Source organism: Ursus americanus, chromosome 1, assembly GCF_024610735.1.
Source record: "Ursus americanus isolate L20-20 chromosome 1, mUrsAme1.1.p, whole genome shotgun sequence".
NCBI lineage: Eukaryota > Metazoa > Chordata > Mammalia > Carnivora > Ursidae > Ursus > Ursus americanus.
In genome coordinates, this window is record NC_142127.1 from 74,333,532 (window position 1) to 74,360,159 (window position 26,628).

The window sequence follows — 26,628 nt, forward strand, 5'->3', positions numbered from 1 at the left end:
GGACAAGCATGTCATCAACTGCCATCATGCTATAATTTTTAAAGTATATTTTAACACACACACATACATATCCACAAAGTAGGAAGAAATGATCTCAAGAGAAAAAAAAAAGAATACTCCTTTAAATTGAAAAAATTTAACTATGACAAATTCATTAGATTATTCTAGTACACATCTGCAGCTTTTGACTCTCTGGCCCCTTAGCTCCTTTGGAATACACCCCCTACATTCCATAGAGGCCTAAAGGACTCCTCAATTCTGGTACCTTCTACCCATTTCCCTCCTTTCCCCAACTCCGGCCACAGATAGAGGCGCAGGTGACAGGTTTGGCTAGTGATGGTCCCTAAACCCACTGGCCGCAGGGATGGGTCCAGGCGGAAGGCCCAGGACCAAGATCCTTTCCTGGGACTGATGTAGATGCTGAAGGAAGAGAACTAGCATTCCCTTTTCCTATGCCATTGAGGAAGCATGCCTCTTCTTGGAAATAACATAGCCATTGTAGGAAGAAAAACAAACGCGAGAGGCAGCTAGAGGACCCTGATGAGACCAGAAGGACTTAGATGCAGACATATGTCACACTGGCTCCACCTGGCCTTCCCAGGGAGGAGACCCAATACATGCCCTTTGGCTCTTTATCTCCAAGAACCAACAAAATTGTCCTTTTTTTTTTTTTTTTTTTTTTTTGGCCTCTTTCTGGGGAAACTTAATCTTACAACAGCATTACTCTGTAGATTAGCACTTGGGAACAAGACCATAACTGCAGACATCTGGAGAAAGACTTTTTGCCAAAACCAAAAGACAACAGAAACCAAAATAATGCTTTTTCTCTTCCTTCCTTCCTTCCTTCCCTCCCTCCCTTTCTTTCTCCCTTTTTCATTCTTTGTGATTAAATATCTATCGTTCCACATGTGTCTGCTAGAGAAACTGGAAGAAAAAGAACAGAAAAGAAAACAGTGAACAGCAAATAATAGAGGAGTATAAACAGGAGGGAACAAATAGAAGGCAAGAGGGAGAATCGAAAGATAAAGTTGGGATGAGGGCAAGAAAGAAGACAGGCTCTCAGGGTCATTTGAAATTCATTGGATGCTCATACCAACAGATTTAAGACCAATTTCTGAACCAGTCAGTCCACTCTCTCTCTTCCTACCACTGCCACCAAATAAAACTCAGAAAAAAAGGAAATCCTTCACATCCTAAACACACTAACTTTGATTGGAAGAACCATTATGGAATATTACCAAGAAAACATTTTAAAAATCAGCATGAGGCTCTACTAAAAAGTGGTTTTAATTTTTTAAAAACACATTAATTTAGGCTTTCAAGGATATCATGGATGTAATAAAAATGGTAGTATTTTTTTAATTAAAAAATTTACTCAAATCTTCCTAGAAGACTTTGCTGGACTTGAAAATACTGATTTTTCTCATAGGTGGCCAGCCGTGAATTAAACATACCCATGTCTTCTCTGCACATCTGTGAAACAAGTACGGCCACAGTGCCTAATACAATTGCCACGGCGGCTTCCATTGGTTCGGATGTCAACGGCAGAGCCGTGCAGGTGCTCCCCCTGTCTGTCGTCTGTCTTTCCCTTCAGCACTTTTTCCATATCGCTGGTTTTCTTCGCTGGATACAGACACAAGCAGCTGGCTTCAGAGAAGTCATCTGTGGCACTAGACATAATCTCAGGATAACCAAAATGTCGGGACAGTGTGCTAGTTTGAGTAGGCTAAACTGAGGTGACACGCAGACACATAGGATACAGTGGCTCAAACACGACAAAAATCCCTTCCTTGCACACGTAACGGTCCAGGGGGACCGTTCGGTCATTAGAGCACCCTGAGCTTAAGGGCAATTCCTCCACCTTCAACGTGTGGCTTTCAAGGCCGCCCTAAGCATCATCATCAGAGAAGAAGCAAGGAGGTCAGACCTGAAAGTGATGCAAGTCACTTCCACTCATCACCCACTAGCAGAACAAGTCCCAGGCTGCGTCTAAGTGCAGAGGAGGCTGGGAAAATATGGAGAAGTACACCATAGGCCCAGCTACTATGGAACAAGGGGAGAACAGAGTTTGGTGAATAAGCAGTCTCTGTCCCTGGGAGACACAGAAAGAAGAAATCTGGGTACTGAATAATGCAGAGTTGGGCAAGTTTCTTCTGACACAAACAAGTTCCTGCAGACAGGTAAGTAGGAGAAAGCAGTAAGAACCCCACCAAGTAGATCTGGTTCAATTAAAGCGTCTATGTCAGTGCAATCCACCACAGCACTCATGCCTATCCTTTGTACTTATTTTCTGATATTTTTTAAACACAAGATAGGAATAGCTCAGTGTGTATGGGGATTGTCAACCCAAACTAGGCATTAACCCATCTTCTAGAGTTTTATGTATCTGTGTTAAGGATCGGAAACTTTGCAGATTATTCTAAAGACAAATTTAGTTATCTTATCACTTCACACCCAAAACCAAGGCCTTCATTACAGTAGTTTGATGGTGGATGGATAAACAGATGGAAGGATGGACAGAGAGTTGAATAATATTTCAGACCCACAGGGATATTGGCATGTTATTGTTGCAGACTGGAAAGCACAAATTAGAATGAAAATAAGATGTTTTGTTCCTTTGATTTTAATGGCTGGAAAATACAAAAGAAGGTATAAGTCAAAAATGTAGAAAAAGAGAAGGAATTAAGAGCACAAATAGAAAGGGGACCTGAAAACAGAAATTCAGCTGAGCCCATATTTTCATAGGAAGTGAACCAGGGAGGTTTAAAAAAAAAAAAACCTGCGGTAACTGTTCCGAATGTAACAGTATCAATCACTCCATAAACATTTATCAACCTAATCAATTATCGATTACTATTCTCCCACACAAATCCCAACCACTGGGCACCTCTCTAATGAGACTTCACTTCTTTACCCTTCAAGAACGCTTGTCAGATCCTTCTGAAACGCCTCGAGCCCATCATTAAGAAAAATCCAGAAGGTACATGGGAAGACTGGGTAAGTGTTCCCCTCTATTTGTGACGGCAAATGAGAAAACACTCCAAAGCAGGGCCGAGAGCATCACGGCAGTGTATAGCCACACCACACACAGTTTTCCTAAGAGTGGACCTCGGCAAAAGGGCAGGATCATGAAAGGCTGAAGCAGCTGCTCCATGCTGTATACCGGGTACGTGTGAGAGAGAGCCCGGGGAACAGCATTACTGACAGGAGGAACAGAAGCTTATGAAGAACACCCAGAGGCCTTACCCACTCTGCTTAAATAAGAAGAGGAAAAGATTTAGCCTTCCTAAGCCACACACACACACACACACACACACACACACACAATTGTTGTTTTAAGTGGGGAGGAGGAAAACCAAAAGGCCTAATTGCTATTAAACATGTCTCAAAGGAAATGACTCATCTAATCCAACTTTACAACATCCTTTATCTTATCTCATTAGAACAGTTATCTCACACATGCGCACTTATCTAGAGTTCCAACGTGGAGAAACGAAGCCCCAAAAGACGTTGTGAACTCAGGCCCTACATCATGGATGTGCAGCAGGAATCTATTTTATTTGTTTAATTCAGACATCTCAGCCCAATCAGAAAGAAATTGTTAGTGTACCAGCTGAGGAAAAAAATATTACAATGAGTTCTATTATTGGCAACAAAGCACCAGAAAAAATTATCAGATGTCAATTTTGATATAGAGAATATTTTCATTTTCACCTCTCAGATGATGTATCTATTTTATTCTACTAAATATGCCCATTCCACAGATAGAAGCTGCTTTCGAACAAAGAATCAGTCTTTCAGCCACTGGATACTTCAGGTAAAAATTACAATAATATCTGAGCTTAGCTGAGAAAATAGAAGGTAACCCAATTGCTCTGGGCCTTAGGTCCCTTATTTGTAAAACAAGTTTTAATTATGTGATCAGTGAGGTCCATTCTAAGTCTAAAATTATATGATTTTATGTAAGCCTTTGAACTATGTCCAAAGAAATATTAAATAATAAAAATACCCTTATTGGGTAAAAAAAATTATTTTAATATGACTTAGAACATCTAATCATCATTTAATATTCATTGTTGAGTAGTAAAAAATACCATCATTAGAAATAACTTCCAACTCAGTTTTACAAATCTCCCTCCCTTTACCATAAAACCTTTCTGTTTTGGGGGGCGCCTAGGCGGCACAGCGGTTAAGCGTCTGCCTTTGGCTCAGGGTGTGATCCCGGCATTGTGGGATCGAGCCCCACGTCAGGCTCCTCCGCTATGAGCCTGCTTCTTCCTCTCCCACCCCCCCTGCTTGTGTTCCCTCTCTCACTGGCTGTCTCTATCTCTGTCAAATAAATAAATAAAATCTTAAAAAAAAAAAAAACTTTCTGTTTTGGAGCTCCTCTGTGGGCAGGAAGAGATGCGTAGGGTGATCGCCGATCCTCATTTGCACAGTTTCTGTCAGGGCGAGGCCCTCAGTCAATTCATGTTCATTGAATGAAGCGCAAAGAGAAGAACTGGTTGTCCAGTGCAGGAAGTGTGTGACATCAGTTTTATCATCTAGTGAAACAAATCACCAGACTAAACACACACATGCACACGGAGAGAGAGAGAAAACAGTAAAGCAATTTTTTCATGAAGAAGGAAGGAAGGCGGAAGATAACAGAGCAGCCCAGTGCCCTGTACGTAATGAGCTCTAAATTTCTGAGTTCAGTTACCCAAGAAGAGAGCAAATCAGCCCTCTAGCCTGGTACATCTTCCATTGTACATTAATGCATGGAATTACATGCCCCCCCCCTTTTTTTTTTTTACCATCCCTGAATTATCATCAGTTCCCCAGTTAGCACAGTCTAGGGGGTCCCTTTGGGAATGCTGATAAAATCGGTTGAGATTTTATCAGAGCTAAAACTCAAACCCTAAGCCATGGATACAGACACACTGGGAGGTCCAGACCAAAACAGCCTGTTGGATTCTCTCTCTTTTTGGCATCCTAACTGTGGCACAAAGAGTTCTCTTTAAATGGAGGCTCATGATAGTGCTGCTGTAATTAGCTAGGTCAGAAATCCAAGGAGTAGTTTAAATGAGTTTAAAAAGCAGTTGAAATAAGTATCAATAAAATGAAATACTATCATAATAACTTTTAAAATGCGTCAACATTGTTTGCAACCCCACCACCCCAAGCCGATGGGCTTTCTTTCTTTCATCAGGGGCTACAAGGCTTTCATGGACTGGGAGAAGGGAGAAGGAGACCCTTTCCCGTACTATGTCTATGGAGCAGCCTGTTCAGAGGTTGAAGTTGACTGCCTGACGGGCGCTCACAAGGTAAGCCAAGTATAACTTTCTTCTCGGCAAATTAAAACAACAACCACAAAATTGTGTTGTACAATAAATAGCCCAATTTCATTATGCAACAGTTGTATAATAAGAACAGGATTTTTTCAGTTCCTCGGTAATGTCTAGAGATCCAGCCTCATGCTGAATTTCCACTTAAGAAGAAGTCATCAAGAAGGAATTGCTCCTAACAGTGGTTGGTGGTTGCCAGAGATGGGGGTAAGGGCATAGATAAAAGGGGTGGAGGGGGTCAAAAGGTACAAATTTCCAGTTATAAAATAATTAAGTCAGGGGATGTACGGTACAACATGGAGACCATAGTTAATCATACCGTATTGCATATTTGGAAGTTGCTAGGAGAGTAGATCTTTAAAGTCCTCATCACATGAAAAATAATTTTTTTAACCATGTGTGGTAGTGGTAACTATGTTAACTAGACTTATTGTGATAGTCATTTTGCAATACATACATATATCAAATCGTTATGTTGTATACGTGAAAGTAATATAATGTTAAATGTCAATTATACCTCAATGAAAATTTATTTAATTTTTAAAAATTTTTAAAGAAGTAGTCAAAACCAAATTGCTCGTGACAGTCTAAAACGCATTGTTTTTTATTCCATTTCAGACAACAAAGTTGCTTTCCAAAGTTTTTGCAAAACAAAACAAAACAAAAAACGGTCTGTTCCTAAAGTAAGGTCAAGTTACCTAATCTGAAGGAATAGGTGATTTAGTAAATTGTCTTGAGTAAACATTTGAGAGCACATAACGTTGTAATGTTTCTCTAAAGTCAATTATCCCAAGGGTACTACTGTCCCTAACAAAATAGATAGGGGAGGGGTATGAAAATAATTTTTATGTTTACTACTTAAGCAAGCATCCTACTGGAAGCAGGGAGTCATATTTAATCAAAAGCTAACAACTTCCCCCCCCCAAAAAAGAGTTAAAACTTCCACCATAAAAGGTAAACCATGAATATATGTCAGGTGTCATTCTCAGAATAGAGAGATTACCGAAACCTTCAATAAAATTAAGTATATCCAGTAAGAGACTCTTAACTATAGGAAACAAACTGAAGGTTGCTTAAGGAGAGGTGGGTGCAGGGATGGGGTAACTGGGTGCTGGGTATTAAGGAGGGCACGTGATTTAATGAGCACTGGGTGTTATAAGCAACTGATGAGTTACTGAACTCTACATCTGAAACTAATGATACACTGTATGTTAATATGTTAACTAATTGAATTTAAATAAGTTATAAAAAAAGAATATAGAATATCCAAAGTATAGTAATTGTTAAGAAATTTACAGAATGGACCAATGACATATCTAAATTTCATATACAGATTATTCCAACATCATCTTGAACCATCTTAGCTGAAACTAGAAATGGTCAATTTATGTAAAATAGGAAGGAATTTGCAAATACTGATATGGAAATCTTATCAAAATGTCTTTTTCGCCCCATTCTTAGTGAATTTGTCCATCGCTTAAATTTTATATAGATAAGATAGAAAATACAGTAAATGAATGTAAATGTCTGGGGAACAGTTGCCCTCACATTCCACTTGAGTTCATCCTTAGGATACATTATATCCCCATTTTCACTCTAGATCATGGTGAAGAAGTAAACTCATGAAATTAGGATCACAGATTGTTCATACGATTATTTTAAAACTCTGTTTCCTAATGTTTTTCACATCATGGTACACATAGATAATGACAATATTTGCACAGCAGAGTTTTGCAAACAAGGACCTCACGTTGGCAGGTGACCAGCCTGAGAATCCTGCCCCAGACCCCACAGAAGTCCAAGTGTCAGTGCCCTGGCACACCTGTAACCCATTCTGGGCTCCACACTCAGTGGAAAGCTGTTTTTAAACTTTCTAAAAAAGATTTTATTTATTTTAGAGAGAGAGATAATGAGCAGGAGGAGGGGCAGAAGGAGAGGGAGAAGCAGACTCCCTGCAGGGCAGGGAGCCTGACAGGGGGCTTGATTCCAGGACCCCAAGATCATGACCTGAGCTGAAGGCAGACGCTTAACCTACTGAGCCCCCCAGGCACCTCTGGAAAGCTGTTTTTAGAAATCAACTAATTTTCTGAACTTCCACCCTGAAGGTGATATTACCAGATTTGTTACTAGCAAATAAAAATACAGGATGGCTGGTTGAATTTGAATTTCAGATAAACAACAAATAAATTTCTGGTATAAATATGCTCAATACAGCATTGGGAACTTACTTATTTTATCTGGCAAGTTCTATCTGAGGGCCTTGGTATAAATCCACAAAGAAACAAATCTCACGAGGATCCTCCAGAATTTATGGTACCAGTAAAGTTAAAATCTGGTTGTCCCTGTGCCTTTCTTATTGCTAGTTAAGTTTCAGTCATTAGGGTGTCACTTTAGCCCATGAAATAGCTTATTCCTTGAAGAGGCTAAACTACTTTGAATTAAAGGGAAATCAGAGAAATTAAATGACAGGCCTATTGCCGCTGGTCAGAGCATGTGCCCGTCCCATCAGTGCACAGCCATCTCTTCCCACTGGCCAACACACTTAGTGCAAAATCTACCAGTTTTCAAGATGGAAATAAATTCAAGGCCCACTCGTGTGGGAGGTGTGTCCAACCTCCTGCCCCATCTGTTGAGAATAAAGGAAGGCTGGTCCCAATGCCCATAGAAAGTTGTCTGAAAGGTCAACATTTGAGTCAAAAGAGAACTGCCAACCCAAAGGGCTAGATAGAAAGGAGGAGCCCAGCTAGTAAGGCTAAACAGAGAATGCTGATATTGTCAGAACAAGCACAGGACATGGGGGCCGAAGGAAAGCCCAGAGATATTCCCAAGATAGACCACTGCCATGTACAGTTTTCTGTGGTTCCTTAACAACCCATCTGCACGAACCCTGTGCCAGAACATAAGAGCCAAATTAGTGCGATGTTTCTCGGGGAAGGAAGGAGATTAGCAAAGGTAGTCTCAACATTTTCCCTTCATATGTTCCAAGATCTTTCAAATCTCCAATTTCATACATGCCACTATGGCTACATGATTTCCTTCGTAAAACGGTAATAATACCACCCCCATCAAATCATCATGAAGCCTTGTTGAGTTCATGAGTTGTAGTTGAACAACAAATCCAGGTTTAGAATCAGATAAGCAACCAGGATCAATTATTCACTAAGTGACACTCAAAGGCACTCACATACCATGGACTTTGGAGTCACTTAAGAAAAGTCAAAACCATGATTACATAAGATCTTCTGGTTCATCACCAGTCCTAGCACTAAAGTTGAAGAGTTTGGCAGATTTCTTACCACCTCTTATATTGATGAGGTTCAGTGCAGTGTTCATTAACCAGCAGGAGTTCTGGAATAACTGGAGAACTTTTAAATAACCCTTAAGATAATCTTTTTAATTTAAGTTTTTATGATGAGGGAATTTTCATTTTTTGCAGAAAATCAGAACAGACATTGTCATGGATGCATGTTGCAGCCTAAATCCCGCTATTGATATTGGGCAGGTAAGTGCTGGCCCATGGAGATGGGTGCTGCTTCCTGAAAGTCACCGCGGGGCAGCTAGGTACTTCTAAAAAGCATACAGCATCACAGAGCTTGACATTTTTCCCTTTCAGGTTGAAGGTTCCTTTATTCAGGGAATGGGCCTTTATACCACTGAAGAGCTGAAATATTCCCCAGAAGGTGTTCTGTACTCTCGAGGCCCAGACGAGTACAAAATTCCAACCATCGCTGACGTCCCAGAGGAGTTCAATGTCTCCCTGTTGCCATCCTCACAAACCCCACCAACCATCTATTCATCCAAGGTAAGTGCCCCAAACTGCTGTGCAATGCGATCCATCAAGTAGCATGGTAAGTGAAAGCAGGTGGATGAAAAAAGTAATAATAATGTCAACCTGTATCAAGACCAAATCACAAGAGACTGTTAGAATTTGGAGAAGAATCACCTAGAGAAAAGTGGAATTCAGAGAGGAGTGATCTGTGCCCAATGACCGTCCTCGGCCAAGGACTTTATTAATATCCTCTTTCACTGGAAACGCTAACATTTGGTGAGAAGTTCTGATATGATAGAATAATATTTTCCCTGAAGAACCTTGAGACTAAAATATTAAATGGGATTGAAGGCACAATACTACTGAGATCTTAGGAAGCAGTGGCAACATGGGAAGAATCCTGGACTGAGGCCTCAGTGGACCTGGGTTCTTACCCTAGCCTCGCCAGCTCCCTGTGATCGTAGATGAATCACTCACCTCTTGGGGGCTCAGGGTCCACATCCATTGCCAGAAATGGATCCAGAACCGTGGTTCTCACCCGGTCCCCAGGGTACATTTGGCAGTGTCTGGAGATACACCTGGTTGTCACACTGGGGTTGTGGAGGGAGGAGATGTTCCTACTCTGGGTAGAGAGGCCAGGGAGGCTGCTAAGCAGCCTTCAGTGCACAAGACAGCCCCCCAACAAAGAGTTATCTGGCCCAAAATGTCAGTGGTGTCAGGAAGCAAAGACACAAACCGTTAGTACTAAAGGAGTGGAGTTGCAAATGAAAATAAAGGTCCTCATTTATTGGTATTGCTATATACAGATTATGTGAAAATCACTCTCAGAGTAGAAACTTCCTTTAGGTTTGAGATGTATTGTTAAAATTTTCTCTCAAGCCTTTTAGGAGACTTCTTACTAGGATTGATGAATTGATATAAGAGAAAAGGAGTTCACCTATATCTGCTGGAATGTTATCATTTCCAAACTGGAGCCCACTGTCAGCCCAGGAACTTTCTCTGGGCATATGTTGATGGAGCTGGGGAGTGGAGAGATGCAGGGGTGCAAATTTGAAAGGAAGGACAATAAGCATCCCCTTTGGATTCTCATTAGGCTGGAAGTCACTCAAAGAGCAGCTCTCAGGGCTCCAAGAGCAATATATATATTATATACATATATATATATTATATATATATAATATATATAGTAACAGGGACCTACTGAGTATGAGTACCAGGCTCCAAGAGCAATATATATATTATATACATATATATATATATATATATATAGTATATATATATATATAGTAACAGGGACCTACTGAGTATGAGTACCAGGCACTATATATATATTATATATGTATAATATATGTATATAATAACAGGGACCTACTGAGTACCAGGCACTATGCTAGGTGCTTTTGCACTTTCTGAACTTTACAACACCCTGTAACGTAGATATCATTGCCTGAATTTCACTGATAAAGGAACAGAGGCTCAGAGAGATAATCTCACCCAGAGAAACAGAGGGAGTAAGGGCCAGGATTCAAACTTCATGTCTCTAGCTCAGGGTTGCAAACTGGGGGCCCACTGGCTGAATATAGGCTGCAGATGTGTTTCTATGACCCACACAGTGTTTTTAAAAATCAGGGAATTGTAGGAGCACCTGGGTGGCTCAGTTGGTTAAGTGTCTGCCTTTGGCTCAGGTCTTGATCTCAGGATCCTGGGATGGAACCCTGCATTGGGCTCCATGTTCAGCAGGGAGTCTGCTTAAGATTCTCTCTCTCCCTCTCCCTCTGCTCCTCCTCTGTCTCTCTCTCTATCTCTCAAATAAATAAGTCTTAAAAATCAGGGAATTGTACATTAAAATAAGAATATCTAAATTCTTTTTAAAAATTGGTTGATCTGGTAATTGGCTACATTCTTAGAAGACATCAATTAGCTAGGACTGAAGAATAGGGGCTCCTTTAGACAGGACAGGGGGTATCTCTACTTCTCCATAATTCCCGCTTTTCTTTGCTGTCCTTCAACTGCCCACATCACACATTTACATTTTCCAACTGTTCCTTGCAGATGCTAGGCTTGCAACCTATCATCTCGTACCCAAGTCTGTACTCCTCGTCTAGAGTACGCTACCTTCCCTGATGCTGGAGTCATAACGAGGCATTTTTCTCTGCTCATGAAGTTGACCATTGAATGTGCTTCTCTGAATAGGATACCACATAGTGCGCCTGCGTGGCTCAGTCAGTTAAGCGTCTTTCTTTGGCTCAGTTCGTGATCCCAGGATTCTGAAATCAAGTCCCACATTGGGCTCCCTGCTCTGCAGGGAGCCTGCTTCTCCCTCTGCCTCCCTCCCACACTCTCTCTCTCCCTCTCCCTCTCTCTGTCTCTCGTGAATAAACAAAATCTTAAATAAATAAATAAATAAATAAATAAATAAATAAATAAATAATAGGATACCCCACAGACTTGTACACCCACCTTTCCTATAAAGATTTAACCTAGACAGCATTACAGATATGGGAAGTTCAGGTGGTATTGGGATTTTTAAGAGTACCCAAGCTTCATTCAGTCGATAAGTCAGTGAACAAACTATTGAGAATTATTGTGAGCAAGACACTGTGCTAAGAGTTAGGGATACAACGGTGAATAAAGAGCCGGGTCCTGAAATATAGCAGCTTGCAATCTAGTATAGAGGATTCTAAAACAAATGTGCTTTCTTGCAGGGCCTGGGGGAGTCTGGGATGTTCTTGGGCTCGTCTGTGTTCTTCGCCATCACTGATGCTGTGGCCGCAGCACGCAGGGAAAGAGACACCGTGGAGGACTTCACAGTGAGGAGCCCAGCAACGCCAGAATGGGTTCGAATGGCCTGTGCGGATCGGTTCACAGAGATGGTATGGAATTATTGGTTATTTTACTAAAAGGTGATTTTTCTATCTCTTGTTTCTTAGACTTCTAAGGTAAATTCATAACCTAATCTGATCAAATTACAAGGTCAAATTATAAAATATGAGCTAATCAAAGTACAAGAGGATAAAAATAAATCACACAAATACCTTTTGTATATGTAGCAATTTTAAATTTTTTAAAAGCATTTCTACATCTGTTATTTAATTTGATTGTCTCGGCAACCCTGAAGTAGGACGATTTATCATGCTTCAAAAACTAGTAGCTAAATATGAAACAACTGGATGATTTCACTGAACCATTATAAATATTTCCTCCCTCTATCTTATCTAATCTATCCTACTCTTCAAGAAAAACAAACAATAATCCGTGTGTCATGTAGCTATATTTGATAATACACTGTCCATGTTCCCTATACAAGCACGGAGTACACAGTCTACCTTTCCTTGAGAAATAACAGTATCTTATTACCAGCTGCTGCTTTTCCACCTCATGCCAATGCTTCCCAGGCCAGGCGAGGGAGGACTGGGGACTCATCTGCTGGATGCACATGCACGTACTCATCCCAACCTGCTGAGGGTTGTAGATTCGCCACCTCGGTGAGGTCACTGGGTGCACCTGTGCCCAGTTCCTCATAGCACCCTAATATAAATAACAACACTAGTTAGCACTGATTGAGCACCGTCCTAAATATTTACAAGATTATTTCATTAGTCATTACTATAATTCTGTCGGGTAACTGGTATTATTTTCTTCATTTTACTATTGAGGAAATTTTGCCCAAAGTCAAAATTCAAACCCAGATCATCTGGCTCCAGTATACTATATTGCCTCTTAGAGAGAAAAGAATTGATTCTCTACCTCTTAAAAGAAATTTGTTTTCAGATCTATATTGAAAGAAGCCTAAATACTTAACTGACCTCTTCAAAACATCCAGCCACAGAGTGAAAGAATAATGTGACCCAGGATTTGGGAATACTGCTTAAAAGGAAGTGTCATCATGACACATTTCCTTCTTTACACGATCCAGTCCTCTTCCCATCTCCAAATCTGACTCAACATTTCTTGTACTCCAGTCGTACCAACTACACCATCTTTCCCACCACATGTCCCGGCATTAGCTCTGCCCCCCAGGATGCCCCTCACCTGACTGCACTGTCCACAGAAGGGTTACTATCACCTGCTTCCGGTCAGTCCTGCTCAGTTGGTCAGGGTCAGAGAACCAGCACTCCTCTACTGCAGGGACCCCTTCCCTGAACTGACTTGGGCCTAGAGGTCCCTGTCCACCCCCTCCCAACAGCAGTGGTTACACAGTAACCAAAGAATCACTTGATTTCTACCCCAACTATCCCAACCTTTCAAAAAATGTTCTCAGTTGTCTTTTGCAGTAATAAATATCCTTTCCCAAAATGGGCCAGATTAGCAAAACTAAAAACACGCAGCAGCAGGTTCTAATCTTCTTTTCTTGCCCACATTTAACTTTATCGGTCTTCAAATGGCCTGCCTCCCAGAAAATAGATTCCTTCATTTCCAGGTTTTTAGGCCATTTTTAATTAGTTGGGTTATCTGGCAAAGTCAGTTTGTCACCTGCAATGGTAAGAAGTGAATCGCTTGGATTTCAATTACTATTTGGGACCCAGTCTGCCAGGTACCTTGCCTATGGGAAGGGGCCATATTTTCTCCCAAGTCTGACGGTTTTTTATAAGATTAATTTAATATGTCTGTGGATATAAATCATCTACTAATTTGTATACCCATCAATCAAATACTCAGGGTCAATGTAAAAGTAACTTCACATTTTCTTTTTTTTTTTAACATTTTATTTTTTAAAGATTTTATTTATTTGAGAGCAAGAGAGCAAGAGCAACTCTAGCAAGAGACCGTGAGCCAGGGGGAGGGGCAGAGGGAGAGACAAGCAGATTCCCCACTGAGCAGGGAGCCTGATGCGGTGCTCAATCCCAGGACCCTGGGATCATGACCTGAGCTGGAGGCAGACACCTAACAGACTGAGCCACCCAGGCACCCCTTCACATTTTCTTTTTTTTAAGATTTTATTTATTTATTTGACAGAGACAGAGACAGCCAGCGAGAGAGGGAACACAAGCAGGGGGAGTGGGAGAGGAAGAAGCAGGCTCCCAGCGGAGGAGCCTGATGCAGGGCTCGATCCCAGAATGCCGGGATCATGCCCTGAGCCAAAGGCAGACACTTAATGACTGAGCCACCCAGGCACCCCCCCCTTCACATTTTCTAAAACACACCTAAATAGCACCTCATGTCATTATCTAGATTTGATATTATAAGCCTCATTTTTAGTAACATGTATTATTTTTTATCTTCATAAAAGTAGCACATGTCCATTATGGAAAAGTAAGAAAAATGTTGCAAAGAATAAGATGAAAGTTAAAATCAGCCATAATCCCACTAACCAGAAATAATCATAAAAATGTTGGTATTTGGGGGTTCCTGGGTGGCTCAGTCAGTTAACTGTCTGACTTCTGCTCAGGGTGTGATCCCAGCATTCTGGGATCGAGCCCCACATCAAGCTCCTCCGGTAGGAGCCTGCTTCTTCCTCTCCCACTCCCCCTGCTTGTGTTCCCTCTCTCGCTGGCTGTCTCTGTCAAATAAATAAATAAAATCTTTAAAAAAAAAAAAGATTTGAACAGTATAATTGGGAGTGACTTCATGATGAGAGCAGGGGTTCTTCAAATTCTAGACAACACTTCAGGGATTCAAGAGTTTCTCTGTTCTGACCTCCAGACACCAACAGCAAAAGGATAACCAGAAGCCAGCCTTGAGTGGGGCTTCCCAAGGGAAGCAGAGAGGAGGAAGTCCTGACTCTTGGTTTAACAAAGAGGACCAGAAACACACAAAATCTAGATTCTGCTACTTCCTGTCACAGGACACGGCAATACTCCTCTATCCGTATTGTACCACAAAGCAAGTGCCAGGCATTGTCCTGGGGGCTGGGAATTCAGAAGTGAATGAAACAGAGAGCAGGCTCTGTCTTTGTGGAGTTTACTTTCTAGAGACCCTAAGTCCACCTTCCATCTCTCTAGCGTGGGTCAAAGCGGCCTCCTCGCTGGCCTTTCTATACCCAGTGCAGCCAGAAATTTGTGATGTACCAAATATGATCATGTCACTCTAGCATGTACACAAGGTAGAAAGGTTCCCATTGTTCTGAGGATAAAGATACAACTTTTTAACTTGCCCTCCCAAGCCTGTAGACCTGCAAAGTCCAGCATGGCCTCACCCACTTCAGCTCTGCACAGTACCCTCCCCTGCCTTCTCTCTCCACGCTTGCTGCCTTCTGTCTGTTCCTCCTCAAGGACAGTGGCCTCTACCAAGCTCTGCCTCCTGCTTGGAACCATCTTCGTCCTTTTCCCAGGCTAATCCCTACTCACCTTTCATATTTTCAATCAAATTCAAGAAATCAATTCAGTGCTTTCCTTCTTGCATATTTTGAGGTGCTGGGAGTGTGCAGGTGAGCCAGACTCACAGGCCCCTGCTCTCAGGTGGTTTATGGTGCCACAGGGGAGAAAGACAACAGTTACCATGAATAGGAAATGTTAGCTGACTCTGGGTTATGCCTGTGCATCAAAAGGACAAAACTTTTCTAACTTAGCCTTAACCTTTTCTTAAAGTCAAAGAGGTCTTGGATTTGGCCCCAGCTTCGAAAATTCATCATGCAATCATTCATTCATTTTTTCCATGCACCAGACATTGCAGGGGAACTAAAGACATAGTGAGCCAGTCAATCACAGCCCACATGGAGCTTACATTCTACTGGGGAAACCAGACCGTAAACAAGGAAGCACACACACTATAATTTCAGGCGGTGATAAATACTGTGAAGCAAAATAGAAAAACAGGGGGCAAGAATGTGATGGAGAGATTATTTTAGATTATTTTTGATGGTTTATTAGAGAAATTTTCTCTAGGGCATTGATATTTGAGCTGAGGCTTGAATGAAGTGAGGGAGCAACCATAAAGCTGGGAATGGTATGGTATGTTACAGGCAGAGAATAGTTAATGCAAAGGCCCTGTGGCAGTTTCATTGGATTCAAAGTAGCATGGGACCAAGTAGTCCTCAAAAATGGCCTTATCTTGTAAGTCTCTGATATTGGTAGAAAAGACTTGTAACTAAAAGGGTGCAGTTGTTGTTCTTCCTGGCATAGAGACAGCAGAAATAAAAATGTGTGGGGCGCCTGGGTGGCTCCATGGGTTAAGCGTCAAACTCTTGATTTTGGCTCAGGTCATGATCTCAGGGTTGTGAGATAGAGCCCTGCATCAAGCTCCAGGCTGAGTGTGGAGCCTGCTTCAGATTCTCCCTCTCCTTCTCTCTCTGCCCCTCCCACACTTGCTCTCTCTCTCTCTCTCAAAAAATAATTAATTAATTAAATTTATAAATAAATAAAAATAAAATTTGTGGCTTACTTATCTTCACATCAGGAGGGTGAAACCTGAATAATCCTTATTCCAGCTTCCCTTGTAACTAAACTCTATTGCAATCCAGGTCTATATCTTCAGTTCTTTGGAAAATATGATTTGTTCACACAACAGGCCTCCTAAAGTTCTCATGGCCTGGCTCCTCACACAGACCAGTCTCTTTAAAGCATCTTAGAACAAATCTGAGCCTATATGAGATTTACATTTACTCAAACTACAACATGATATTTTAATCGAGATACAGTCGCCCCTTGAACAACATGGGTTTGAGCTGTGCGGGTTCACTTACACCCAGATTTATTATGGTGCAGCACCATTAAATGTATCTCCTCTTCCTTGAGATTTTTTATGACCTCTTCTCGTCTCTTACTTTATAATAAGAATACAGTATATAATATATATGTGTTAATCAACTCTGTTATCAGTAACATTGTTCATTTCAGTCAACAGTAGGCTATTAGTACTTAAGTTTTGGGGGAGTCAAAATTATAAGGGAATTTTCAGCTTCACAGGGGATCAGTACCCCAGCCCCCACGTTGTTCAAGGGTCAAGTGTATATAATGATTCACCCTGGCATATAACACTGTACTATGCAAAAAAAATAAATAAATAAAATAAAATAAACTTTTTCTGAGAAATAGATATTAACACTCCTAGTATATTTGGCCTTTGAATTCTGTTGTCAAAACACAATTTGTTCTGACACATAAGAAGGCGAGAGGCTCAGAAGGCCTGTGTACCAGAACACGAGCATTGGAAAATCTAAAGCCTCCTCTTTTAATAACCTCCTTATAACCATAAGGTAAATAACAGCCTGCCTATATCTATTTCTTAAACAGAAATGATGGTCAAACCCTCAATACTTTTCCTTTGGAATTAAATAAAATAATGCGTGTAAAAATATTGTGTAAATACAAGTCACTCTGTAAATATTAAAGTGAAGTCTCCACCAAATACCCGTAACTATTAATGACTTACTTCAAAACATGCCTCTCCCAACGGGTTTAAAAAAGAATTTCCACATTAAATCAAGTTGACCTGCTAAGGGCCGAAAAAAATAACCCTTAAGACTAGCAGCCTCATTTTCACAGATAATTAGTTTCAAGTTTCAACAAAAAGTACACAGATACACACACACACACACACACACACACAAAATTCTTCTATTTGAACAATCATTTACTATGTCAAAGATTGTTGACATCTGTGGCTTTGGTTACCTTGATCAGAGTTGTTGTTTGTTGTTTTTATCCATGGGCCCTTTCCTAGGTGGTTAACTCCTGGTCAGAACAGTGTTGCTGGTGGTAGTTTCTGCTCTGAGCGCAGCAAAGCAGCCTGGCTCAGCCAGACACAGCCAGAAACGTCATCTCTATATATTCCCTTTTTGGTGACGGAAGAAAGAAAAGTGTAGCTCTTCGAATATGTGTTTTGTATAGTCATTTAAAATTCCACAAGGGAAAAAAAAAGGAAATTTCTTTTAAAGATATACAGAAAATACCTAATTAATACTTTCAAGTTAGAGCGTTTCCTTAGAAACAGTGATTTCATCCAAAAAAAAAAAAAAGGTTTTAAGATTCAGAGATATGAAGAGCTCCACAGCCTTAAGAATTAGAAAAATCCTGCCTTGAAGAATTTGGCAGTAGGACAAATACAAAAACCTTGTTATCACTAGCAGCAAGAAGTATTTATTAAAGTAGCTACAACACCATGGTGTATGGGGGCTGCTACCGTGGGAAGCCACGTAAAGCCAAGGAACAGATTCAGTTTCCATCTCCCAAAAGCTAAAAGCCGACACTCAGCTTAGAAACAAGTATGTAAGCAGGTTTCAGTTCACCCCACATTTTGAAGGGGCAGCTTTATAATGCTGACTCCTAAGGAATACTTGCAACCACAACAAGTGGGTGCGTCCTATGTGAGGCTGAGCTTGGACTTCAGAGCAACCTCATGGGAAACAGTCCTTTCATTCTAGACCAGACCCCAATGCCGAGGGCCATGCCTGCCCTGTCCTTTTATTCTGAACAGTGGCGGGTGTCTGGTGTCTGAAGGCCTGTACCTTCCTCACTCTGCAAACCCTAATCCGGCCTCCTCCCACCTACTCCCTTCCCTCTGCATCACTAGCACCTTGCCACCCCCACGCTGCATTTTCCCTTCCTGCTTCTTTTGCATTTCCAGATGCCCAGAATCAGTGAGAGTTGGCAGCATTAAAAGTGCCACCTGTTTGGTTCAGCAAAGGGAGCCCTTCCTGACCAATGAAGGAGAGACACACGAACATTTCCTGCACTGTGAGCAGCCCTGTTTGCCTCCACTACCGTCAGCTGGTTTGCCCCCAAACACTAGTCCTCCACCGCACATCCTGTGTGCTGCCTTGTGTTTCTCTGAGCAGAGGGAGAGGTACTGCCAGTCCTACAAGATAGCCTTCTATTTCTTTGCAGTTTTGGAACCTACCCCCATCACATGTAGAAACATGCATTCTGCATCTGTTCTGCTTAAAGCTAAGCCACAGATACTTGGCAAGACCTTAAAAGCAGCACAGACACACCTCGGCCCCATGGGTTCTGTGAGCTGGAGCGTAGACATGAATGCATCACTCAGGAGAGGACTCGCAGCAGAGGCTCTGTGGTGCCTTCTTCAGAATGCTGTTCACCGTTCTGTTCCTGTGAGATGCACACAAACACATACACACACACACACACACACACGTGCACATGTGCATACACCCTCAGACTGTCGGTCTTCATCGCATTCTCCTCCCTGCCCCTCATGCTGTTACTGGCACTCTAACAGGCTGCGAAAGTGGTTCCAGGGTGAACATGCTGGTCCTGGGTGAAGAGACTAAATCTGTTCCCTGCAGTGCTGGATGACGCTTCATGCAGTGGCCTTTCTTACTACTGAGGGGGGTTATCTGACACTGTTACTGAACGTGTATTTTTGTATCTAAGAGCTCTCCTACCAGGTCTCTGGAAGGTTACTCCTTAATGTGAGAGAAGCAGGGGCAGAAGAGAGGTAGGGACAGCACCTAAAAAGGAGCAGGGCAAAGCTGGAGGCATTCCTCAGAGGAAGAGAGGGAGCAAGCAATGCAGGAAGTGGAACAGGAAAGAAGCAGCTGTTTAGCAGTGGAAAGAGTTCCAATGTACTTAGTGGTTAAGACACAGGCCCTGGAGTCAGAAGGATGTGGCTTAGAATCCTGGCTCTCCCTTTGGTGATTTATATCACTTCTCTGATCATTTGGTTTCCTTATTTATAAAATGAGGGGAGATGTGTGTGGAGAGGATAATTCTAATTACTTTATAGTGTTGTTGTAAGGATTGATAAGATAATGCATGAAAAGTTGTCACACATAGTAAGTGGTCAATACACACTGATGATGAGGATGATGATGGTGATGATAATGAAGATGATTGAGTCAAAAGTCCACAAGACCACTTTCAGGTGTAATGATTCACTACATGGACTCACAGAACTCAGAAAAGCTGGTATACTCATGGTTATGGTTTATCACAGTGAAAAGATACAGGTTAACATCAGCAAAGGAAACATGAACATAGGGCAGGGTCGAGGACAGACCAGGCATAAGCTTCCAGTTGTCCTCTCCCAGTGGAGTCACATAGACAAGACCTAATTCTCCCAGCAATGATGTATGAGAAGATATACAAGGTATTGCCAACCAGAGAAGCTTACCTGAGCCTTGGTGTCCAGAGTTTTTATTAGAGATCAGTCAAGTAGGCATAAGTTGCCTGCATCTGACCTTAATTACTCAGTGTCCAGATCTTCCAGAGGTCAAATGATATCACACGGCTCAAGGCCCCAGATAAACAAAGACCTCTTATCAGGTGGCATTTCAAGGACCTTGGAGTCACCTCTCAGGAGCTTGTCTGGTGCTAAAACTTTTTTTGGAATGTGCAGGGTTTGGACAACCCAGCCCTGCTGACTTAATCCTTTACTGTGCAATGATGATGTTAAAATATCTTGCATTGATGGCAACCACCCACTGTCACTAGACTTTGAGACCAATGAGATTGGGCCAGATACATCTCAGAAGCTGACGGTTAATGAAAAAGCAGAATTGGTCTTGACAGTCATAGTGAATGTTGCCTTAATTATTGAGAACCAACAAGGAGAAATAGAATGGAGAAGGAAGGGGATGATGGCACTAAGCAAAGAAGATAAAGGGAAGATCACCCAAAGCCAACGAAGAGCAGGTTAAGTCCCAGAGATGGGGCCTGTGAGAACAACAACAAAAAAAGTTAGGTCCTCACTCCAAGAGCTAGGGAGTTGGTGAGACTCAAGAAGGCCCTCAATGACTATTGGTCTGTGTTCCAAAGCAGAGGGGCATCCTGGGGGCCTAGGTCTGGTGAAAAGAATTGGAAGCAGGTTTTGGGAAAGACTAAAACTTCCGTTTCCGTTAGCAGAGGAGCTGACCTGGACCCACCTCAGACTAGACTGAGGCGCTTTGTCCGTGTCCTGCCCAGCCCAGGTGCAACAGGCTGATTCTAAATAAGATAGCCAAGCAACTCCCAGAGCCCCAGTTAAGCAGAGAATACCAAAAGGCCCTTTGAGAAAGGCAAACCTAGCCCCCCATTTACATTTCAATACAGACTAAGAGCAAACAGAACAGAATTTGTAATGATAACAGGTTAGAAGTTGAGTTTTTTTTCTTTGTTTTTTTGTCTTCTTTTTGTATTTCTGTGAAACAAATATTAGGAGAAAAGCTTTTTGGAATCTTCATAACTTTCCATTACTTATGGGAAGTTTATTTTTGTTTTTAACATTTTTGTAACTAAAAGTCAACTCTTCAAACAAAAACAGGACAACAGCAGAGGTGAGGAATATCTGCTTTCTGCCAGACCTAAGGCAGGGGGAATTACACAGGAATTGAGGTGCACAGGAAGGATAAACAAGTCAAATTCTTGGGGCTTGTAGCCCAGGATAGTAGAATGAGCCTGGGGGCTAATTAGCAAAGGGCACTGTTCCACACAAATCATTTGGCTAAAGGTGTAGATGAGGCTGTTCTCAGATCACTGCAGAGAAGACCAAGTCTGTAGGCTCCAGTGCAAACAACTCTCAGCCTATCACTCTCCCCTTCCCACTATCCTCCCCCAAACATTTTCCTAAGATATATCATGATCAGAGGCGCCTGGGTGGCTCAGTCGTTAAGCATCTGCCTTTGGCTCAGGTCCTGATCTCAGGGTCCTGGGATCGAGCCCCACTTTGGACTCCCTGTTCAGTGGGAAGTCTGCTTCTCCTTCTCCCTCTGGCCCTCCGCCCTACCCACCCCTGCTTGTGCACACTCTCTCTACCCCAAATGAGATATATCATTCTCTTTGGAATTCACATCTGGGAAGGGAAGAAGATAGGTAACTAATCAAACTGCCCTCTTAAGAACATTTAAGTGTAGCAGAGATCACAACACAGAATCACTGTCTTTTCAGAGTTGTCATGAGAGGAATGGTACCTTCCCATTCCTCAGGAAAACTCTGCCTCCTCCTATCAGAAAATTTTTCAAAGCCTGCAGATTCGAGGTAGTTTTTCTGGTGAGATAGCGCAATGGCATTATGATATTATTTTATTTGCTTTCTTTCTTAGATCCCAAGAGATGACCCGAAGACATTTAGACCTTGGTCTATCCCTATAGCATAACATTGCTGTCATTTCCTAAAAGGTAAGATTATTAAGCTGAAAGATAATTACTCAGAAAGAGAAAACATCAGCCAGTCCAGTAGCTTTCAAACTGTGGTCTAAGGAAATTTAGGATTGCACAAATGTATAAATTTAGTTTCTTTTTTTTTTTTTTTTAAGATTCTTTATTCATTTGAGACAGGGAGTGAGCAAGAGAGAGAGAGAGAAAGAGAAGGAGCAAGGGGAGGGGCTGAGGGAGGGGGAGAAGCAGACTCCCAGATGAGCAGGGCACCCTGCCGCCCAGCACCCTGGGATCATGACCTGAGCCGAAGGCAGACCTTTAACTGACTGAGCCACCCAGGAGCCTTCTCGTTTCATTTTTAAATCTTATCCAACATTTTAATTTTTTAACACTAAACATGCATGGCTTTGGATGCTGACTAGGAAAGTCAGGGTATTTTACCCAAGAAAAACAGCAATTTTTCTTTTCGTTTTCTTCTCTTTTCATTTCTTTTTTAAAGATTTTATTTTTAGGTAATCTCTACACCCAACTCACAACTCTGAGATCAAGAGTCACATGCTCCTTCGACTAAGCCAGACAGGTGTCCCAGTTTTTCTTTTCATCTTAAAATAAAATTTAAAATGAGGAAGTTGTAGATTAAGATATTTTATTTTATTTTTTTAAAAGATTTTGTATATTTATTTGACACAGAGAGAGAGAGAGCGAGAGCATAAGCTGGGGAAACAGCAGGCAGAGGGAGAAGGAGAAGCAGGTTCCCTACTGAGCAAGGAGCCCAACGCAGGGCTCAATCCCAGGACCCTGAGATCATGACCTGAGCCAAAGGCACCCTCTCACCAACTGAGCCACCCAGGTGCCCCAGATTACGATATTTTAAAGATCCTGTTCCCTGATTCTTTTGAGAATCACATATATCTTGAGTGCAAAGCACAAAATTAAAATCTATTGCTTTCCACATTTATAATCAAATAGTGCTATATAAAAGAGGTACCTAGTTGTACTCGTTGAGTTCAACTGCTACAATTTTGTAGTGCAGCTTAACACAAAACACAGAGCAGTGAAGGCCTTGGAGCATAGTCACCAAACCTGCCTGGGAAATAGGCGGACAAGAAGAAATACACTTTCATTGTTGGAACATTAAACTGTTTCTCTGCACACTTACTGGGCAACTTTAAAAAAAAAAAATGAAAGCAGAGGAGAACTACATCATAGAATCAGAGAAAAAAATTTTTCATCAAACTCCAATTTTCCAATTAAATGTCTAAAACAACCTACGTGTGTTACCAGATCTGTTTAATTCCATTGTGCTTTGTCACTTAAGAACTTGGGTTGATAGTTTTGCTAAGTCAGACTAAATAATTGATGAGATTTTTGTTTCTCCTTTCACAATAACAACAAAAATCAAAATAGTCAACATTTTAAATTACATTTTAAATTATTATAAAATAGTAATTAAAAAACATACACCTACATATAGAGGGCAGATTACCTAGCTCTTTAATTATTCTCTCTCTCCCTACCTCTTTCCAAATATTAAAATTAAATGTGGATACGATGGCAAATTCACTCTAATCTCTGTATAAAACAAGGTTTGTAAAGTGCACAGCATTGTACCTGACACTAGTACTCAACCAAGGAAAGCTACACACACACACACACACACACACACACACACACACACTCAGATATCCCAAGTGCCAAACTTTAACAAATTGGAGACCACCAGTGAATGAACTGGGTTGTCAAGATTTTGTACAAACTTCAAAATAAAGACCATTCTCAGAGTGCAAGAGAAATTTAAAAAGCAAAAATCAAAACCAAACCGAAACATCTCCTTTGGTACTTTACCACTTACAGCTACTGATGTGACAGAATTATCTCCATGCTGTGCAATTTTTTAAAAATGCAGATATAAATTGCATTCTGAATCTTTAACTGTCATCCTTTACCTGCAATTTCAGATTTTTGCTTTCTTCAAAATAGCATAATTGTTCTCATGTATTTGCTTTATAAGCAAGTGTTAAACATTGACTTTATTAAATTTTATACCACACTAAAATCATATATATGTGTGTGTGTTCCCATAACATTTTGAAACTCTGCTAAAAATGTGTGAAAATCTCTGAGCTCATCCAGCTTCTCATTTATTTTACAAATGAAGACATGGAGGCCAAGGAAGAATAAGAACTACCTAAATGTACTTATTCATATCCATAAAGCCTTACCAACCCAATTCTTCAACCACTTGTTGTTTTCCTTATAAGAAAAAGTTGGGGGATTTGCACACTTCTATAATTATTCTCTTTTCTTTTTTTTCCAGGTGTTTCAGTTTTTCAAGAGTGAAAAGATGGTTTGTGAATCCAAACTGATATTCTTATACTGTTGTGGAAAAAAGACATGAATTTTAGAAACATTATTCAAGTCTCTGATTAGGTTAAAGATGAATCATTATTTATAAATTATTTACTTAGACTTTCTAGGCTAGAGGGCACCAGACAAACTGCAATATCCACAGTAGCCAAATTTAAGTTTGATTTGTTTCTGAAGATATCACGTAAATATTCTCTAAAAGCAAATTGTTTTTCTGTGTCCATCCAATCTAGCTGGACTAGTAGTGCAAGTTACAAACCTAGAAGGAAAAACACTTCTCAGTAAATAAACATGTGATTACTTTTCCCAAGGATGTGTTCGATTGAGTAGCCAAAGGTGATTACTTTTCTCAAGGATATGTTTGATTCAGTGGCAACAGGTAAGAACACCGCAAGAGTTGTGCAAGTTTTTGTTTTGTTCCTACTGTGAATTAGCTATGGGTCTCTGCGCGTATATTTGACAGCAAAGGAATGGTATTTTACTCATCTAGGTCAGCTCTTCAACTGGTTAACATTCTTTTGGAATTTGGAGATAAAAGGCAATGTAAAAACATTTTCAATGTATTATCATAAAACCCTTTAATTTTTTTTTGTCTATAAAAAACATCTGATATACTATTAGTTTCAGAAATACTTCACCACTCAGTTTCCCCTATATTGAAGGGAGTAACACAGAACAAAAGAGTTCTAAATTGTAATCATCCCGACATTGTGGTTTAACACGTATGGGATCCGCCAAATTCCATTGATCTGAGTTTTGGAGGCCGTCGGAGGAGGAGAAACCAGAATATGAATTAGGCCTTATTTGACCAGAAAGTCGGGAGGTAAACTGACACTCTGTCAGCCAGAATTTGCATGATAAAGTCACCTAGCCACTATCTGCAGTGACTCCAGAAGTAAGCGAGGGAGGAGGGGCTGATCTCAGAGCGCGGGTGACGCGTGAGAGGAGGCAAAGATCTGGCTTGCAGTACAGGAGGCTGTAGGTCACTGGAGGCAGTGAGCACATCTGGTTGAAGGGACTGGGATACGGCTGTGCACAGGCCTGTCCACTGACTTCGGAGGCTTCACTAGGCCACGGGAGTCTAAGGGAAGAAGTGGGACTGGAGCACAGAGAGAAAGGAGATCAGAACAGAAGGTTCATAGGCAGGACAAAAAGTTACACAAGATTTTTGCACAAGTGAGCAGAAGAGCTGGGGAACTTAGTGGGAGTAGCCAGGGTAAAATAAGTTGAAAGTAATTAAAAAAAAAAAAGTTTTGGCTCTCAAAAATAAAATCTTTCACTGTGTAATCTAATGTGAATATAAGAAATTTGTTTTGGGGGCCTGGGTAACTGCCTTCAGCTCAGGTCATGGTCCCAGGGTCCTTGGATTGAGCCCTGCATTGGGCTCCCTGCTCAGTCCGGAGCCTGCTTCTCCCTCCCCCTGCCACTCCCCCTGCTTGTGCTTTCTCTCTCTCTCTGTTAAATAAATAAATATTTTAAAAATTTTTTGTTTTATCATCTGTATCATTTTAAACAGTGGTAAATATAATTCATATTTTGTAAAAATCTGGTCTGTTGGGGCTAAGGCATTTATTTTCTATTTGTTGCAGTTGAGAATTATAAAGCAGCAAAAATAGAGGGATCTGTATAAAAATTACTTGTGTGAGGTGATGCACTGAAATCTGAATGGCAGGGATATCAATCAAATACCTTTTCAAAAAGGCACATTTGAAACCACATACTTGAAACCAGTTCTTTGGGCTCTATTTAAGCATCATTAAAGGATACTTACTAAATTTTTTGAATTAGTAATAAATTCAAACAGTTCAAATATATAAAAAGGTATATACTGCAAGGCCCTACTCTAATATCATCAGTGCCAATTCTCATACAAGCACAAAATATAACCACCTTTTTTCAAAAAAGATTTATTATTTATTTGAGAGAGTGAGAGAGTGCAGGGGAAAGGGCAGAGGCAGAGGGGGAGAGAGAGAGAAAGCATCCCAAGCAGACTCCATGCTGAGTGCAGAGCCCTGATGGTGCAGGGCTCCATCCCACAACCCTGAGATCATGACCTGAGCCGAAATCAAGAGTCAGACACTCAACCAACTGAGCCACCCAGGCGCCGCAACCATTTTTGTTAGCTACTTTTTTCCCCCTTCAGGAATAGCTGGTCCCAGAATGCCCAGCCACTCTCGTCAAGACTGAAGTTACTC

General features: G+C 41.2%; 1 protein-coding gene across 3 annotated transcripts in view; it reads left to right on the forward strand.

Moving 5' to 3' along the window:
• The window catches only part of LOC123798188 (aldehyde oxidase 2), a 78,534-nt gene extending 53,791 nt beyond the window's left edge, over positions 1-24,743 (forward strand). For all 3 annotated transcript variants that reach the window (XM_045806437.2, XM_045806438.2, XM_045806439.2), the window contains 9 exons: positions 1,430-1,558; positions 2,923-2,997; positions 3,765-3,817; positions 5,192-5,306; positions 8,764-8,829; positions 8,941-9,129; positions 11,802-11,969; positions 22,012-22,087; positions 24,384-24,743. In XM_045806437.2, coding sequence (XP_045662393.2) covers positions 1,430-1,558; positions 2,923-2,997; positions 3,765-3,817; positions 5,192-5,306; positions 8,764-8,829; positions 8,941-9,129; positions 11,802-11,969; positions 22,012-22,065 — 849 coding nt within the window. In that variant the 3' untranslated portion in view covers positions 22,066-22,087; positions 24,384-24,743. The remainder of the gene's footprint in view (positions 1-1,429; positions 1,559-2,922; positions 2,998-3,764; positions 3,818-5,191; positions 5,307-8,763; positions 8,830-8,940; positions 9,130-11,801; positions 11,970-22,011; positions 22,088-24,383) is intronic.
• The last annotated feature ends 1,885 nt before the right edge of the window (positions 24,744-26,628 follow it).